The following is an 18669-nucleotide window of genomic DNA, read 5'->3' as shown; positions in this document are numbered from 1 at the left end:
AAACCACGCTATATCAAACTTGCTTTAATCCACCAGAGTGCGCAGCCCCGCCCCCAAGCACTGCTTTACCACGTTATATCTGAATTCATGTTATATTGGGTCGCGTTATATTGGGGTAGAGGTGTATACTGGAGAAGTTATGAGGAAACCAGCAAGATGCGTCAGGTACTGGGCATGCTAGCAGAGTTAGCTTGATACTTCATGAGCAGCAAGTTTACCCACAAAAACGTTAAATAAATCACTGATCCACGTAGGATTATAGATGGAGGAGCAGTTTTAGATGGATTAGTGAGGTGATTCATGAAGTGATCAGAGGGAAAACGTATGCAGCTATTCGAAAATCCCACAGAGAGATGAAAGAGTGGTTTAGAGGCCCATACACAAATACCTAAAACTGTCCAGTACTACAGGTTCAAATCCAGCTTGGATCTTTATCTTATCATTGTATAAATAGAGTTCCAGACAGTTAACCATGTGAGTCTTTCAGATAAGACGTAAAAACTAAAGTCCAGGCAAGACCTACAAGATTAAGCGTTTGCTATAGCACTGACCAAAATGTCCCTACTGTTGAGCAGCATGCTGTGTATCAGTTATTTGTTGTTCTCTGCCCAAGAAATGGCTGAATTTCAGTGACATTATATGCACTGTGAATAGTTTGCAAGGCATTTTGGAACCCTTCAAGATGAAAGATGCTTTGTCTAAAATATTAATGAAGTCTCATCCAAAAAACCCAAGTGTCCAATTATTACAGTGGCAGTTCAGGAAAGCAAAATGTATTCTGAATCCAATAGGCAAGGCTCCCACTTGCTCAGATAACTTGCATACCTCCAGGATTTTCTTTGGGACTCTGCACTTTGATGCTAATGACCAACAATGTTAGGGCCAGCTTTATTCTGATGTCCTATGACGGCAAAGTAAGAATTTCCACTTAATTTCCTTTTCCATCTTGCTGCCCCAGGCTTGTAGGGATAGACTGTGTCCTTGCTTAAGTGACACTTTTTGTTTCTGACTCTACTGCCCTCTCCCACATACAGCTAGCCAGGTGAAGAATTAGAGGGACCTTTAAAGGGCAAGAGTGGGAAGTTAGTGACAGATGAGGCTGATATTGCTGAGAGCCTGAAAGAATTCTTTGCCATAATATGCGAGAGAAAAACTGAAGGTCAGGACAACAAAGAGGCCTAGTCCACACACAGAGCGAACAGCCAGCAAGACTTCATTTCACAAGACAGACTTCTTGGAATGCCAGAAAGATCCTCTTGCCAAGTTTCAGCCTAGAGCAAATATGCTTTGCTACAGAGTTACTGTGAACCTATATTAGTTACTGAACTGGCAATCAGAAAACTGACAAGCCCTTAACAATAGTGGTAGCCGCAGGTACTGCTAGAACTGGGGTAGGCAACCTATGGCACGTGTGCCGAAGGCGGCACACAAGCTGATTTTCAGTGGCACTCACACTGCCCGAGTCCTGCCCACCGGTCCGGGGGGCTCTGCATTTTAATTTAATTTTAAATGAAGCTTCTTAAACATTTTAAAAACCTTATTTACTTTACATACAATAGTTTAGTTATATATTAGAGACTTATAGAAAGAGACCTTCTAAAAACGTTAAAATGTATTACTGGCACGCGAAACCTTAAATTAGAGTGAATAAATGAAGACTCGGCACACCCCTTCTGAAAGGTTGCTGACCCCTGTGCTAGAATATAAGAACTCAAAATATCTAAGCTGTCTCTCCAAAATGCACTGAAATGGAACAACTGAGTCATTCAAATTCTAAAATTGAAGTGGTCTATTTTAGATCCACTTTACCTAAAGCAGTTAACCAGTTTTCCACTCACCTCCCTCCATCTCAGATGTTCTGTTTCTTATATGTATGGATGTAACAAAGAGCTAGAGAAGCCAACTGCAGGCAAATGATTAACAAATGGAAGTGCGATTCTTTGTAGTTAAATCAATTGCTAATGAGCAAAACTCTCTAAAGGAATTACTTTGGAGTGAGCCTGTTGCAGTTCAGTATCTGTGAATCCACCTTTTGAGGATCCCAGCACTGCACCTTTGTAAGGATGGCCCCTACAGTGTAATATTAACTTCCCACCCACATTCATTTCAGAACAGCCCTCCCCACTTTTAAGGCCTTTATAATTAATTTCTTTTTCAGAGAGGGACTGTGCTCTAGTTAGAGAATAGTCATTGGCAACATCCTGCCTGCCTTCAGGAGCAGGGCCAAAGAGACCCTTCACCAACTAGGGGCTACCGGGGGCAGAATTACTGCAATCTTCCCTCACACCCAGCCAAGCTCCCCAATGAGGCAGTTGATAGAGAGGTGAAACAGGAGACAGACGCTTCCTTTTGCCTCTGGCTTTTCTCAACTTAACTCTTTCCTTGAAGCCTGCAGGGGCACTACCCATGGAAACATCTCTGAAGGGGAAGCAGAACTCAGGGGAAAGTCTGTCCAAAAAGCAAACGTAGCCCAGAGAGAGCTAGGAATTAGACTTATTGAGCCAAAAAATGTCAGAAATTTGAACTGGAATTTGGAATTTTTCCTCAAAAAAGCTCTTTAGCAGGGGGTCTGGTTGAACTGGCCCACTGCTGTGGAGGCAGATAAGGGTAGGGTGGGGAGAGAACAGGTCCCTCAGCTACTGACCATGATTGACAGGTCTAGTTCTGCTCCCAAGCTGCAAGCAGGCTGAAGTATTATTCACTGAAAGAGCTATGTGGATCTTAGCATGAAGAAGAAAGTAATGTATCTACAACCACCAATCATGTGGGGATAGAACAGAACACATTTCAGAACATTTCCCTCTAAGCCAGCATTTTGTGTGGCAGGGTATTAGAGCTAAGCCTTGGTAAAAAAGAAAACATTCACTAACTAGTTTACACTGTTTAAGTTTCTTTGTTCCGGTTTGGGAAGTTTCCTGCAGTACATGTCTGTCATGTTTATTTGAGATCCAAAACTCATTCCTCTGATATCTTTTGTCCATAGATAAAACACATTCAGCAACTGCTTAGGACCAAAGTTGTTTATCTCTTGAGGGCAAATTATCCGACGGGGGAGACTCAGCCAAATCAGACCAAACAAAAGCAAATCTCAAACAGGTTCAAGCTGTGGAATATCTGAAAACTTCTATTTTTTTATGCTTTTATAGAAGACAGTTTGATTAACTAAACATTAAGCAGAAATCAAGAAAAACCACAGGAGATTTGTGCTTATATAAATATTTAGTGGGACTGTGTCTAAGCACACGCAGGTCTGTTTCCCATATTTAGTGCAGAAAAGTTTACACGTATTCTCAGCTCAATCCACCAAGTTCTAAGCACAGAGTACAGTTATAACTAACAAGTTGAGGGCAAAAATTGAGCTCTCAGATTCACATCGCAGGTCCCATAAAGCAATCCACGTTTCTTGTCTTCCTTTGCCACATAGCAGCTATTTGAAAAAGAACAACAACAAAAAGGTCTGAGTATATAGATGTTTGGAAACATCCTTCTGAACTGCCTTTTACATAAACATAACCGTAAATTGCTACAAATTCAGTCATAAGCATAGATTAGGCATGAAACACCCAATAATTTATGCATCCAACTACCTTTGCATTGTGCTGAAAATTTAACTCATACACTTTCATAATGCTGATAAGGTACCATATAAAATCATGCCTAATATTAAACACTGGAAGTTGTGTAAAATAACTTACTATGTGAGAGCTTTAAATACCTAATTCTTCAAATTTACCTCTGCCCACCATATTCCTTTTCCTGGGCAGACACACCCAGAACATATTACAGACTACTGCCAACACAGGAAGGGCCATGTTATGCCATTTCCTCAATAGTCCTATTTTCTATTAAAAGAACCAGAGCAGTATAATTAGACACTAAACCCACCCTACCTTACCAGTTACTGAGGAACACAAATTGGTTTAGTATTCAGAAAATGAAATATTTCCAAAATCGCAATCTAATTTATATAAAGGACAAAATTAGTAACTACAGGTATGTATTATTCTCAGGCCAATTTTACCCCAAAAACCCTTACAAGAGTGAAGGGAAATACACAATTAGTTCAAGAGTTTCCAAATAGGAGAACTAGCACATTTACAGTCACTTCTATAGCTTTCTCCTCCTGCAACTTCAGAGGAAACACCACTAAAGAAGTAATGAATGAATCTACAGCAGCCAGAGCAGGGGTAGGCAACCTATGGCAAGCACGCCGAAGGCGGCATGCGAGCTGATTTTCAGTGGCACTCACACTGCCCAGGTCCTGGCCACCGGTCTGGGGGGACTCTGCATTTTAATTTAATTTTAAATGAAGCTTCTTAAACATTTTAAAAACCTTATTTACTTTACATACAACAACAGTTTAGTTATATATTATAGACTTATAGAAAGAGACCTTTTAAAAACCTTAAAATGTATTACTGGCACATGAAACCTTAAATTAGAGTGAATAAATGAAGACTCGGCACACCACTTCTGAAAGGTTGCAGACCCCTGAGCTAGACTATAGCCTCCTCTACACACAAAACTTACATCAATTTAGTTAAGTCAGAGCAACCCTCTTGTTTGGGCACTTAAGTCAATTTAAGACTCACTTATATGGAATTAGCTTAAGTTAATTCCTTATTGCCTTAAGCTAAATTGATACAAGGCATTCTTCAATCTCAAAAGTGAGAATTCTTATCTATATAGCAAAGATCATCAAAAGTAACTTTGGGCAAGTCTCAAATATCCAGAGACTTTTTAGGCACGCCTATAAAAATGAAAACAAAAAATGGACAAATCTGATAACCAGAAGTTATAGTCAGCAGCAGAAGAGGTAATAAAAGTAGATTAACCAGACTCTAGCAGAATTTTGTATTGATTCAGTAAAGCTGGAAGGGAAGTCGAGGGACCGAAAGGCTCAAAAGATTGACAACAGGATATGGAACATTTCTCTTGCAGGTTATTAGCTGAAATCTGGCCCAGATAAGAAGAGACTGAAAAGATTATTGCTGCCGGATGACATCCGGTGGTCCTATATGAAATTAGTTGGCAATCTTTTTAATTAATCCCTGGCCACACCAGTTGGTATTCTTCTGTGTAACCTCAAAAGCAAAGAAAAGAATGGACTGAACTACCCCTTCTTCTCTGTACTTGACTATCACCAATGCAGGGATAGGAATCTCCACCTTAAATCCAACATTACACTTTTCACTTTTCAAATAAGCCACCACAATGCAAGAAAAATGAACCAGAATTGATGATGCAATTACTGTCTTTAGTATCTAAGAGCTCTATAAGAAAGGAAAAGTCATTTTTATGGTTCCAGAAGAATTATGTTTGCCATTACCCAATTCTCAAAGTGCAATTCTGTAAAGAAGTCTTGGGTTTTCACGGCAGGATATTAAAATACATAACTTGTTCTTATTTTGTTATTCATTAGGAATTCATCCTTATGGGAATCAGCTAAGTGGTCAGGTAAAAATCTGCATTACATACAGGTCAGAGTCCTTCAGTGGACAAAGGAATGTAACCACATGAATAAAAGCTTAGATTGTGTGGAATATTCCACATGCAAGAAGTTTTCCTGCCTTGGCACAACACCTATGAAGTAACGGCATAAAAACTGGCACATCAGATATTCCACTGGTGTCTCTCGGCTGCAATCTCTACTTGTTGAGGGCAAATTCTCTGATAAAATGAGCTAGGCTTCTGTTACAAAAGAATAAAGTAATATGTGACAAAATTGACTAACATCCACTGTGTGTAATAGCTGGACATAAAACGTTGCAATATTTGAGTGGAAATCTAAGTACAAAGTTAACTGCACTCTGGTGAGTTTGTTCAACAAAGTGCTTGGAACTCAAAGTTGCATACTTAGCACAAGAGCTTGGAAGAAGCTATTGTGAGAGCTTCTCCCCCCCCCCGCCCCACTTAAGTTTGGTAGAGTACAGCATGTGCTCTGGCTACAACACAAGAGACCTACTCCCTAGCTTTGGCCTGGCCTCCTCGCAAAATACAGCAATGGCTCATAAAACTGTAGTAGAAGGAATCATATCCCCAGCCACTGTTCTTCAGAAACATGAATAAAGTTCTGACTCTTGACAGTTAAAGATTTATAACGCCATAGGTGTGCAGAGTAATGCAAAAAAATTAATAAGGTCCTAGTTCTGAGTATTTTGCAATGTAATTTATAAACTAAAGGGGAAAAGTTGGGTAAATTAGTGGAGTGGAATGATAAAAACAAAGAACAGAAGACAAACTCTTGGAAAAAGCAATTTTTGTTCAAACAAAATATAAGTTCAAGTCATTCAAGTTGTCATGTTAACTTAATTTTTTATAATTATAATCCTCGTGGATCAGGAGAATTGGAGACAATGGGGAGCGCTCAAGTGACAAAAGTAGAAAGTTGAGGGGTTTGATATTCCGATAAAGCCAGAAGAATATGACTAAAACAATAGGATTCCAAAGTTTCACAGTTGCCTTATGCTTCATATCTGGAATGTGGATGTGAAAAAAATAATTCAAGCTGTTAAAGCCAATCAAAATGAAGGATTATACACTGACACTGCACATGCTCTGGAGTTTTCCATATCTATAGAAGGAAAACAGCAGCATCTTAGTTTACAAAGCTCTTTTTTAAACAACAGGCAAACTAGTAGATTCATTTGGAGTCATCTTTTCAAAATGGAAATCTGCAATCACATCTCCAGCATCTGCATGCACTCTCCATGCATTAGAACAGATTATGGCAAACCTATTTCTCATTTACTGGGAGCTAATACTCCTCAAACCCACTTTCCCATAACATTAAAACTATAGTACAATTGTCTGTATGGCCTATTCTGCTAGAGAGAAATATATCCTAGCTCTGAACGTTTATCAAAACACTTGCATTTGTTGAACTTATTTATAGCCAAACCGATTCTTTGTAGAAACTATTTCCTTTATTTAAAGAAAACTCAAAGGGCAGACCAACAGGCTCTTGCCAATCTGGTAATGTTTTAACAGAGCCAAAAATATAAAAGGGGGAGGAATCTGAAGCCGATCCAGTAGCACTGACTGATCTCATTAGGTCTCCTCATGAAATTATACAGATGTGACTTCACTCCTGGGTTACACTCCTATATTTAGTTTATACCTAATATGGACATTTAAAACTACAGAACTGAAAGCCATTTCCTTTCCTTGCATAAAGAAAGCCCCTTGGCCCTTTGTCTAGCCAACAATACAAAGATTAAGTATGGTCTCTTTAGAACACTGCAACACAAATAGCCTTGTAATTAATGGGGAGTTTGGTTTATGTTTTAAGCTTTAATATAAGCAAATGCAGCATTCTACACACTGAAATCAGACTGTGCCACTACAGCAAATTTTTACTTGAAATGGAAGATATTCAACCTAAGTTTTATAGCTACTCTCCTCTTTAGCAAAAGGCCAATAAAGGAGTTAGCAGAACCAAAGACTAAATTTCTGCCTAAAAATCACACAAGTATGAAAGTTAATCAGGAAGTTTCCTGAAGATAGAGAATATGTTCAGGCACTCAGATACCCACCGTGATGAGCACAGTATAAGGGGACTGCCTTTTTGGGTATTAAGTGTTTCAAGGGTGGAATAGATCAAATCAGAGCAATTTTACAAATTAAGTTTATTCACAGGCCTGGTCCACACTAACCCCCCACTTCGAACTAAGGTACGCAAATTCAGCTACATTAATAACGTAGCTGAATTCGAAGTACCTTAGTTCGAACTTACCACGGGTCCAGACACGGCAGGCAGGCTCCCCCGTCGATGCCGCGTACTCCTCTCACCGAACTGGAGTACCGGCATCAACGGCGAGCACTTCCGGGATCGATCCGGGATAGATTTATCGCGTCTAGACAAGATGCGATAAATCGATCCCAGAAGATCGATTACTTACCGCCGGACCCGGCGGTAAGTGTAGACCTACCCACAGTTTGAGAAGTAGCTGCAAGAAAAACTTTGTAAATAAAACCTGTCTATTAATAAAGATCACTTTATATAAAGTTTTCCCATCATCAAAGTGCCTTACAAATAAGTTGGGTTTTGTTACAAATACAGATTTACATCAGTTTTCTGTGCAAACTGTCCCCCTACAGAGATCTTGCTGCAGTAGGGCATCCAAAGCAAAGTTACTAACTCAGTTTAGTTTCACCTAAATCAGTGGTTCTCAAACTTTTGTACTGGTGACCCCTTTCACATAGCAAGCCTCTGAGTGCAACCCCCCTTATAAATTAAAAACACTTTTAAATATATTTAACACCATTAGAAATGCTGGAGGCAAAGCTGGGTGTGGGGTGGAGGCTGACAGCTCGCCCCCGACCCCAGTAATAACCTTGCAACCCCCCCGAGGGGTCCCAACCCCCAGCTTGAGAACCCCGACCTAAATCCTTGGTCCAAGCTGTCCTTCACTCCCCAGTCCAACATATGCTTTGGCCCAGAACACTGCCCCTACATTGCTTAAGTGACCCACTTTGGATAATCCAGGACAAAAGGCCAACCACCTCCAGAAAAAGTTGCATGCAGCCACCATCAATTTCAGGAGACTGACTGATATAGAGAACCTCTACCCAAAAATCGTACCAGTTACTGACAGGTATACAAGTTCCACTCAGACTTCATTTTAAGATTAAATGCCCTTCTAAAAGATGTTTAGCTCAATCAGGATTTATGGGCTTGATACAGGTATCATTAGGTGAAATTCTATGGCTTGTGTTATGCATATCAAGCTAGGTCAGGGATTCTCAAACTTTTTTTTTAAATGGTGACCCCTTTCACATAGCAAGCCTCTCAGTGCGACCCCCCTCCCCCCATTACAAATGGGTTTTTTTAATCTATTTAACACCATTATAAATGCTGGAGGCAAAGCAGGATTTGGGGTGGAGGCTGACTGCTCGCGACCCCCCCATAAGAACCTTGCAACCCCCTGAGGGTCCCGACCCCCAGTTTGAGAACCCCCACACTAGGTGATCATAATTGTCGTCCTGATTGTAAAAATGAGTCTATGGATCCATGAGTAAATTCTCATAAGCCAAACAAGAAATGTTAACATGAATTCGAGTCCCGCATTGCCCCTTTTGAAGGAGTTAAACCTTTCAAACAAATATGCAACCTCGTGGAGTACAAAAGTCATTCTGTCTCAGAAGCACAGAACTCACTATTTAACTAGCAGCTGCACTAACACACACAGATGTTGTAATGAAATGCAACTCAAAGCTCACTCCTTCTCTGGTAAATGAGAAGCACTCAGCTACTGGGTCTAGGTAAAGAAATTGGGTTCTCCATCCTCCCTTTGTTGTAGTAGAACTCTCTTTGCTAGTTCATACCAACTCAGCCTATGCATGGCTAGTATACTCGATTCATATAGCTGTCTGCCATAAGCTACTTCCAGTCTCTGAACAAGGTCTGAGACACACTGGGGACAAAACACCAAGAAGGGACTGCCGTGGAGACGTGAAAAGCTAGCTGTAGAGAACAGGGAATTTTCCTCTGTCCACTCTGGGGATAAGCATGCAAAGGAAAGAAAGGAATCGCGGTCATTCCAACTAATCTTATAAGAACTGTTTCTTCCATGAGGTAGTCTGACTGCCTCTTCCACAAGTTAGTTTATGCTTGCTATCCTATACTGCAGTGGTTCTCAACCAGCGGTCCAGGGATCCCTGGGGGGACCGCAAGTTTCTGGGGGTCCACCAAGCAGGGCTGGCATTAAACATGCTGGTGCCCAGGGCAGAAAGCCGAAGCCCCACTGCATATGTCTGAAGCCTGGGGCCCAGAACCCCTGCCACCGGGGCTGAAGCCAAAGCAACTTAGCTTCACGGGGCCCCCTGTGGCGTGGGGCCCCAGGCAATCACCCTGCTTGCTATCCCCTAATGCTAGTCCTGGCTTCTATATGCAGGAAAATAGTAGTTGTGGCAGAGGTGGGCTGTGGAGTTTTTATAGCATGTTGGGGGGGGGGGGCCTCCGAAAGAAAAAGGTTGAGAGCCTCTGCTGTACTCGACAGTGATCTTGAAGTCACTTCAGGTAATCATTACCCTTGCAGCCTAACTTCTTAGGATGCTAATACGGTCTTCACTGTGCTGCCACTGAAAGATTACAGACGCTCCCCGGGTTACGCAAACCCGACTTACGCAAATCCGGACTTACAGAAAAAGTCCCGTAAGCTTTTTTTTTTTTTTGGGGGGGGGGGGGGGGAGGAGAGGGGAAGAATTATCGGGTATATGTTCCCAAGGTACGCAAAATTCGACTTATGCAAGACGTCTATATCTGAAACTATAGATTCTCCCACTCGCTTATATGGGTAACTAGTGAGTTTACATAAACATTCCTCACAAGTGTGCTACTTTCCAGCAGTCAGCTAGCGTCACCTTCTCAAATACTTACATGTGACCTCTGATGTCACATTCATAAGTACTATCTTCCCATGATTCTGTGCATTCCCTAATATACACGTGATTAGGGACAATGATAATAAAAAATGCATCGCAAACATCAATGGAGCATATGACAGGATTCAATCTGCCACAGCCTTTGATGTGCTTTTTTGTTTGCTGATCTCTATTAGGTTGACGTGCTGAAACTCTTTGTTCTACTGTGTCTCAAAACAGTCACAAGCATTGTGTACACAAAAGCTTGATTTTTTCCCCCCCTTTATTGCTTATACAGTACTAATAAAGCCCCCAATACTTCCCATTTGAAGAGTGTTTTCTTGGCAGTCGCCATGTTCATATAAAGTGTTTATGGTGCAAATGGAGCAAAAGTCTGTTTCCCTCACAAGATATACCGTAGATATCAGCATAATCCTATTTGTAGCACTTGATTTTGGACCAGAAGACACTCAGCCAATGCTCACAGCACTGGGGGGGCAGGAGGAGGGAGATCAGTGCACTGTCAGACATCTTCCAGTTGCAAAGTAAAACAGAGGCTCCCTTGAGAAACTAAATGCCAATTTTAAACTTGAAAAAGCTAAGATGTTCATATAAATGGGACTGCCTAAACATTAATTATAGCATTAAAGGGGACTACCTGCCAGAAATAGAATTATTGGTTAAAACCAGTACAACAGAAATTCAGCAAAATGTTGCAAGCGACCTCCAGTCTAAGAGAAGATCATTCACATGTGTAAACATTAATAATGGTTAATTGTTCCAAGTTTTTATTCCTGTTTTCTACTGGTTAAACATTAGACCGAACTTAATGTTGAAACTTTTTGAAAAAAGCTGAATATAGAACCAAGTATCATAGCTCTGCTTTTTTTGTTGTTAAAAAATATATTAGAAAACAGATGCAGATGAGAAAACAATGGGGTTTATGGTTATGAGCACTAATGCCTCCTCCAAAGCAAATGGCAGTTTTTAAAGAAATATGATTGCCTCAAAGAAGATGAAGTCGTCCAATGCCAGTTTCTAACGTATGATTCATTATAATCAATGACAAGGACATGCATGACATTTAATCCTCGGTGTATAAAGAATCACTTACGCTTTGCCAATATTTGCTCTCAAACACTGGGAAACCAACTCCCCCCTCCCCCGCCCCACAAAGAAAAGCAGACAAAGAAAAGGATCACCAGGTGGAGAGGAATAACAAGATGTCTGTTACCCATAAAACAATGTTTATCTTTACACCAAATGTTATTTCAGATGTAGGGTGAGAAAATTCCCAGGTGCAGAGGTTATTACAAGATTATCCTTTGCTGAGAATACTGTACCTAGAGAAAAGACTGTGTCTAATAAGATTACCTTGTGACGAGCCACCCCCTGACAAGATTATCTTCTTAGGACAATGCTGGAAATAAGTAACATTGCTTATTTACTGACTGGGTCTTGTTTTGATTGCATGGTTTTGCTGTCAAAGCAAACAATTATGGCAATGACGCAGTTTGAAGGGTGACCTGTTACAATATACAGCTATCATGCCACCCATGAGATGCAAGATTTCTAACTAGGGATGGGCCTTGTCAAAATGTGACTAGAAAACCAAAGAAAACACTGAACATTGGCAATTCAGTGTATTCCTCCCTCTCACTTAGCCCTGAACCAATGCTTCAGCATGGTGTGATAGGGCACTTGCTGCTAGAGGCGCTCTTACACATATGACAAAACCAAAGTTTTTGGCACTTGTAGTTAAAGATACCATAGCACTTTTTGCAGGAGTATGGATGTTAGCCCCAATCTGGCGAACTATAATTTACCTTCTCAAATGCTCCCTGTAGTTTCAGTGTAATATGGCATTCCCCTCCTTTCCTAAACTGTCTGGGAATACTGATGTGCTCTATTTTCACCCTGCTGTTACAGAGCATTCAAGCTGCCCTCTAGAACGGGGGCGGGGGTTGTTGAATGTTGGGCATCCTTCATCCACAGCTCTTTTGCATGCCATCTTAAACAAACCCTACAAGCAGTTTTGTGTACTCTATTGTCAGATTTCATAGATGAGTGCTTCTATTTGACTAAAGAAACATTAACCCAACACTTTAAAAAAAAAATCCAGACAAGACAAACTGAAGAGCAATTACCATAGGTTGCTTTATAAGAGCTCTAATCAAAGCATATTGCCTGAGTTGCTACACGTGATACCTCATGCTCATTACATTTCAGTCGTCATTACTATAAGATGCCACTTGGGTCTTTTAAAAATATTCCAGTTAGACAATGGAACCAGGCCTCCCTTATCAATAATACATGTGAACATGCTAGGAAGCTACACTGAAAGCACACGGGGAATGAGATACATCACTAATTCCTCCTAATCAGCTGGTAAAGAAAGACTTAGCATTTGTAAGTTAAAATGGGCTGCAGGCAGCCCATCAGTGAGGTTAATGAAAGACAAATTATACAAATACTAAAATTATTCATTACCAGAGACCACCAGTATAAATTCCACGAGCGACACCATACGTTATTCTTCGCGCAGCACAATAGCTTTGTACTACAGAAACTGTTTTGCTATCTCTACATCTAGTGCTTACTTTTCAAATATGCCTCAGCACAGAAAAGACAAATATGAATTACAACAGCCCCCAGTATAAATATTGTCTTGAGAGAATAATCAAAACAATTTGAGGCTTCCTAACAGCTTTGTACATGACTGAAAGCTAACCATGTGTGCACATTTTTCTCTAGACAGTTCTGTCACTGATCACAATCCAATATGATGGTTTTAAGACCAAAATTTTGGGAATATAGCCAGACTGACTAATGCTTCATCGATTTACTTCTGAAATTTTAATCCATACCTGTATTTTATTTCAGCCTGACTGCTGCAATCCTGTATACATGGGTCATTTGGCACAGACTTCATGAACCAGACTTCTTGCTTGGTCAGAGTCTTTCCATTACATTACCTCCATATTAAAAGCTTCACTGTGCACAGGTTGAGCAAAAGACTGTAGTATTCACTTTGGAAACAGATTACTTAGGTTCCCTATTCCATGCAAATCTTTTGATTTTACATTCATTAAGTAACCGCAGACAATGTCTTAATGTTTTTTAATCTATTCCACACACATGGGGCTACATCTTCTGATTAACTGGAACATATACACTGTTCTCCCTGGTTATGGAATATAATGCCTGACTACAACACCAAATTAGCTTGCCATTAAAGTTAAGCTAAAAACTAATAGGTGTCTTATTTTAAACATTCTATTTTATTTGACATTAGCTTGTATGGAAATGACCATCTTAATAGTCCTGCTATTTTCTACCCAGCTGGCTCCCCACTAAACAATAACTGCATGATAGACTATTGTTCCCTGAAAGATTTAAGCACAGTGCAGGATAGGTTACAGAACACTGGAAGTGGAAATGGCTTTTTAATCAAGTTGACAGAAAAAACTTTTCCTTCTCTCCCTACAAATGTGGGATCTTCCTCTAAGATTTCCCTGACCTAAGCATCAGGAAGGGCAAGATAATGCCCTGGACCAGTTACGAGCTTTTTCATTTGTTTGTTTTAAAAATAAATAAATAAACAAACCTGATCTTGACCTTAAAATGACACAGTGGATGAAGTAATTTCTTTTATTTGACCAACTTCTGTTGGAGAGACACACAAGATTTGGAGCAACACAGAGCTCTTCTTCAGGTCTGAGGACTTGACTTTAAAGGCAGATATTATACCCACAGCTGGGAGCTGAGAGATGGTATTTTCATAAAACTGGGATGGATAGATTCCTAGTGGTAGGCAATACTCACTTATAGCCCTGGATATGGTCATTCCAAATTCATGCCAAAAAACTGTGAAATAGCCCACACTGTAACACTCTGGAATGGAATAGGACAATGAAAGAGGAACAGTAAGTTCCCTCAAGCGTTCCAGCATCCTTCTTGGTACCTGATTATAGAACCACCACCATGAAGTTTCACTGGGGATTTTTATGGAAATTTACTGCTATTTCTCTTGTATTGTTATTTGTCAAAGTCACCCAGAGTAGCAGATGGATGCAAGGATATAAATCTCAAGAAATAATTACACAGATATGTATATATTTGGCTTTATCCCTCTTCCAACACTTTTCATATGCCACTTGTCTTCGATTGTTGAAGTTCTTCAGGACAGACACTATCGCAGAGGTGGGCAAACTATAGCCCGCAGGACCGTCCTGTCCAGTCCTTGAACTCCCGACCGGGGAGGCTAGCCCCCGGCCCCTCCCCCGCTGTGCCCCCTCCTCCGCAGCCATGCCGCCGTGCAGGCAGGGCTCTGGGCAGCGGGAATGCACGCCCCTACAGGGCAACGCGGCAGTGTGTCTGGCTCCGGCCGGGCGGCGCAGTTGCCAGACATGCTGCTCTGAGCGGAATGGTAAGGAGTCCGGGGGGTTGGGAAAAAGGCAGGGAGTCCCGGGGGCAGTCAGGGGACAGGGAGCAGTTGGATGGGGTGGAGGTTCAGGGGGGGCGGTTGGGGGGGGGGAACAGGGGGGTTGGATAGGCATGGGAGGGCCAAGGGATCTGTTGGGGTGGGGGCATGGCTAGGGGTTGGCGCAGTCAGGGGACAGGGAGGGTTGGATAGGAGGTGGAGTCCTGGGGAGGCAGTTAGGGGTGGGGGGTCCTGGGAGGGGACAGTCAGGGGACAAGGAACGGGGGGGACGGTGGGTTCTGAGGGGGGCAGTCAGGGGGCGGGAAGTGAGAGGGGCGGATAGGGGTGGGGGCCAGGCTGTTTGGGGAGGCACAGCCTTCCCTACCCGGCCCTTCATGCAGTTTTGCAACCCTGCTGTGGCCCTCAGGCCAAAAAATTTGCCCAGCCCTGCACTATCGGGTGGAATTTTCAAAAGCACCTCAGCGACTTATGAAATCATTGAAAATATCACCCTAGGTTTACCTAGCACAATAGGACTCAAATCCTCATTGAGATCTCTGGGTGCTATTCTAATATTAAATAAGCATTACAGACAATTGTGACTAACATTTCAAATAGGAATAACCTATATTTTACTGTTTTATTGTCACCTTGTGTACTGTGCTTCTATGATTTAAAATATTTTGGGGAAAAAAAGGGCAAACAAAACAGGAATCCTCTGCTGTAGTGTCTTCTGTAGGTGGTTACTAGTATATCCTCTGGTAGAGGCTTGATACAACCTTTTAAATAATGGAAAGATTTTAGCTTTTTTTTATTTTTTAAAGTGGGCCACTTAACTTCAGCGCAAACTCAAAAAGGTCTTGGTGGAAGCTTTAACTTCTCAACTCTACCCCTGTGATTGGTATAATGAGCAGTTTCCAAAAAAGAGATTAAGAAACTTGTATTATCCTCTCATGGCACTGGACAGAAACCTCATTTGAAGGGTTAAATACAGTTTTTTAAAAAAGTGAGTCCCCCAAGGTATTTTTCCTTGATGAATTTAACCTATGGGCAAACAAAAAAATTGCTACTTATTCCACACAATCTTCTTCCTCCACTTTGAAGCAGAAGTGATGATGATGCATCACCAAAGAGCCCCAGAGGAACCAAGATTTTACATCATACAAATACAAAACATTTGAGAGGCATATGGCATTTGCATTATTTTATGAGAAATGCAAATACAGTGCAACACCACACACTTCTCTCCTTGTCCGGAAGGAAAATTGGTTGTGTATTTAAAGGCCTATTATGTTTCAATCAAAATAGTTAAATTGTTGCAGAGGAGCAAAAGATTATTAATGTTCCTGGATATCTCCAACTGCATGCACACACATTGTAGGGAGGTAATTGTGGTGCATTTGTGAGGTACTGAGGTATGGAGAATAGAAGCTATTCCTTGCCATTTCAACATTGAGCACATTGTCTGCTATGAAGAAATTATAATAGCAACAGCTGCTCTCTTTCCTGTTCGGACAATTTTTCTGTAAAGTACATACATATTCTTAGTATCTTTCTTCAAATATTTCTGTGGTTTGTATTATCATTTGCTAACTATATTTACATATTTACTGTAGGTCACAGCTTCAAGACCTTTAGGTAGCTTCCACTTCCTCTTTTCTAGTTGAAGACTGCATAGGGTGCCCTGTCTCGAGTTGTCTCCAGCCCTGTATGTATTTGCCCCCTCAACTGCAGCAGGAAGGTGGGCATTACCTACAGCCACTGAGGGAAAAAGCATTTTGCAGATCTAAAAAAAGGTTTTGGAAACACCACAACAAAGAAATTCACGTGCCACTTTTCACACCAAGAAGGGGTGAGTAACAGATTATTCACTGTCTGCATGACAGAATGATTTCACCACAGCATGACTTCAGACGCCCTAGCGCTCTGCCTCATCGACTCTCCATCTCTTTTTTCAAATCTCAGCTGAAGACATCTCTTCTCCGTGCCGCTTAAATAAGGGGCTGGGCTAGAACTAATCTGATTATTAACTCTGGGGGGAGGAGGTCCATGAAACCCACAAAATAAAGTTACATTTGAAACAATGGCGGGGGGAGGGAGGGACTAACAATGACTTCAAAAGAGTGAACCTCTCTCTTCTTGGGGCAGTTTCCTCTCCCCCACTCCAGAGAGTTTCATCAAAAAACAAAAACAAAAAAACTTTCCCCAAATACAGCGATCCCGTGTGCATCCCGCACCAGCCCGACCCCCGGCCGGCCGGCATGGCGAGGGAGACCCTGCACGAAGGATGATGATGTTGGGGGGGGAAGAGGAGAAAGAGGCGGCAGCGGGAAAACCCACGGGGAGGGGGAGGCCTCGCCCCAAGGCGGGACGCGGGGGAACTCCCTGCTCAGAGGGAGCCGCCCAGGGATGGGTGAGCGGAGGGGACTCCCCGGGGCTGGCCACGGAGGCCGGATCCCGGAGAGGGGGAAGCCGCGGGGGCTCCCTCAAGAGGGGGGGTGGGCTGAGTTGACGGGGGGTCCCGCGAGGCCGGCCGGTCTCCCCGGGGCGGAGGGAGCTGACGGGGGGTCCCGGGGGGGGGGGGTACGAGCCTCCCCAGCCGCCCGTACCTTGACGAAGAGTTCGATGAGCGGCTCCTTGTCACCGTCCTTCAGCCCGTTCACCGGCATCGACAGCGCCATGCTCCCCCTGCCCGGCCGGCAGCGCCGGCTCGCTCGCTCCTTCCCCCCTCGCCCGGACCGAGAGACGCCGCCGCTCCCCGCACCCGCCCTGAGAGCGACTGACTGACTGACTGCCCCGCGCTACAGCCTCCGCCAGCGGCTGCCCGGGCGCCAGAGGGGGCGGGGCCTCGGGGGGCGGAGCCGGGCCAATGAGTCTCTATGGGAGGGGCGTGGTCTGTGGGGATGGGGGCGGGGCTGGGACAAACGGGTCCCCGGCCGGGCAGACTCTGGGGGTCCCAATGGGAGGGGGCGTGGCCTATGGCTGCCGGACTTGAGTGGGCCTCGGCCCGCAGCTCCGAGGGGTGGGGCTTGTGGTGCAGCTGCGCCGGGAGGCCCGCTCCTCCGAGCTCCGGCTGGCACAGGGGCGGGAAGGGAGCCAGGCTGGGCGAGGGGAGAAAGACGCTGCTCGGGGAGAGTGGATCTGTACTTGCCCTGGGGAGGGAGACCGCCCTGGGGGTGGGATAGGGAGGAGGCTGCCCGGGGGCAGTTGGAGGAGAGGGAGACCGCCGGAGGTGGGGGAATAGGGTGGAGACCGCCCTGGGGAGAGGGAGAGGGGGAGGAGAGGGAGACCGCCGGGGGGGGAGCAGGGGGGAGAGGGAGGCCGCCCTGGAGGAGGTGGGGGAGGGAGGCTGCCTTGGGGAGGGGGTAGGAAGGGGAGAGGGGATGGAAAGAGATCACTGGGGGTGATGCCCACCCGGGCTGCACAGTCTCTCTCACACACACACTCCTTCCATGAGAAATGCTTCCACCACACCCTGGTCTAATTCTGGATTGTTATTTTTGCCTAAGGTTCTGGGGAGGGGGGCACTGCAGAGCCCGCTGTTGCTGGTGCGCTGCCCGATGACCTAATGTCTGGGAGCAGCCACCTCATGGGGCTGTGCTTGGCAAAGAAGGGGCAGGAAACCAGCACCCTCCTCCTCCTGCCCCAGACTGAAGAGCTGCTGTTATGGCCTGTGAGGTGAAACCCAGCTCACCCAGGCGGCAGCCTGGCCATCCACAATTTATCTGTCCGGTGAAGCCTTGGAAACTCCCCTCTTCTGTAACTGGCTCTAAGTGTTCAATGACTGCCCAGCCCAGGGAACATCTGTCTACATGCCAGTCAGCTAGGAGCCAGGCCTCTTTCACCACCCAAGAAACATCTGGAGGAGGAGAGAGAAATAC

The 18669-nt window shown here is 43.7% G+C and overlaps 1 protein-coding gene across 1 annotated transcript in view; it reads right to left on the bottom strand.

Moving 5' to 3' along the window:
* The window catches only part of CLIC4 (chloride intracellular channel 4), a 56549-nt gene extending 38985 nt beyond the window's left edge, over positions 1–17564 (bottom strand). The window contains exon 1 of the mRNA XM_034753750.1: positions 17398–17564. Within this exon, the coding sequence (XP_034609641.1) occupies positions 17398–17469 (72 nt within the window). The 5' untranslated portion in view covers positions 17470–17564. The remainder of the gene's footprint in view (positions 1–17397) is intronic.
* Between the last annotated feature and the right edge of the window lie 1105 nt (positions 17565–18669).

The sequence above is a fragment of the Trachemys scripta genome, chromosome 20 (genome assembly GCF_013100865.1).
Source record: "Trachemys scripta elegans isolate TJP31775 chromosome 20, CAS_Tse_1.0, whole genome shotgun sequence".
NCBI classification, from domain to species: domain Eukaryota; kingdom Metazoa; phylum Chordata; order Testudines; family Emydidae; genus Trachemys; species Trachemys scripta.
This window is presented reverse-complemented; position numbering and strand designations above follow the sequence as displayed.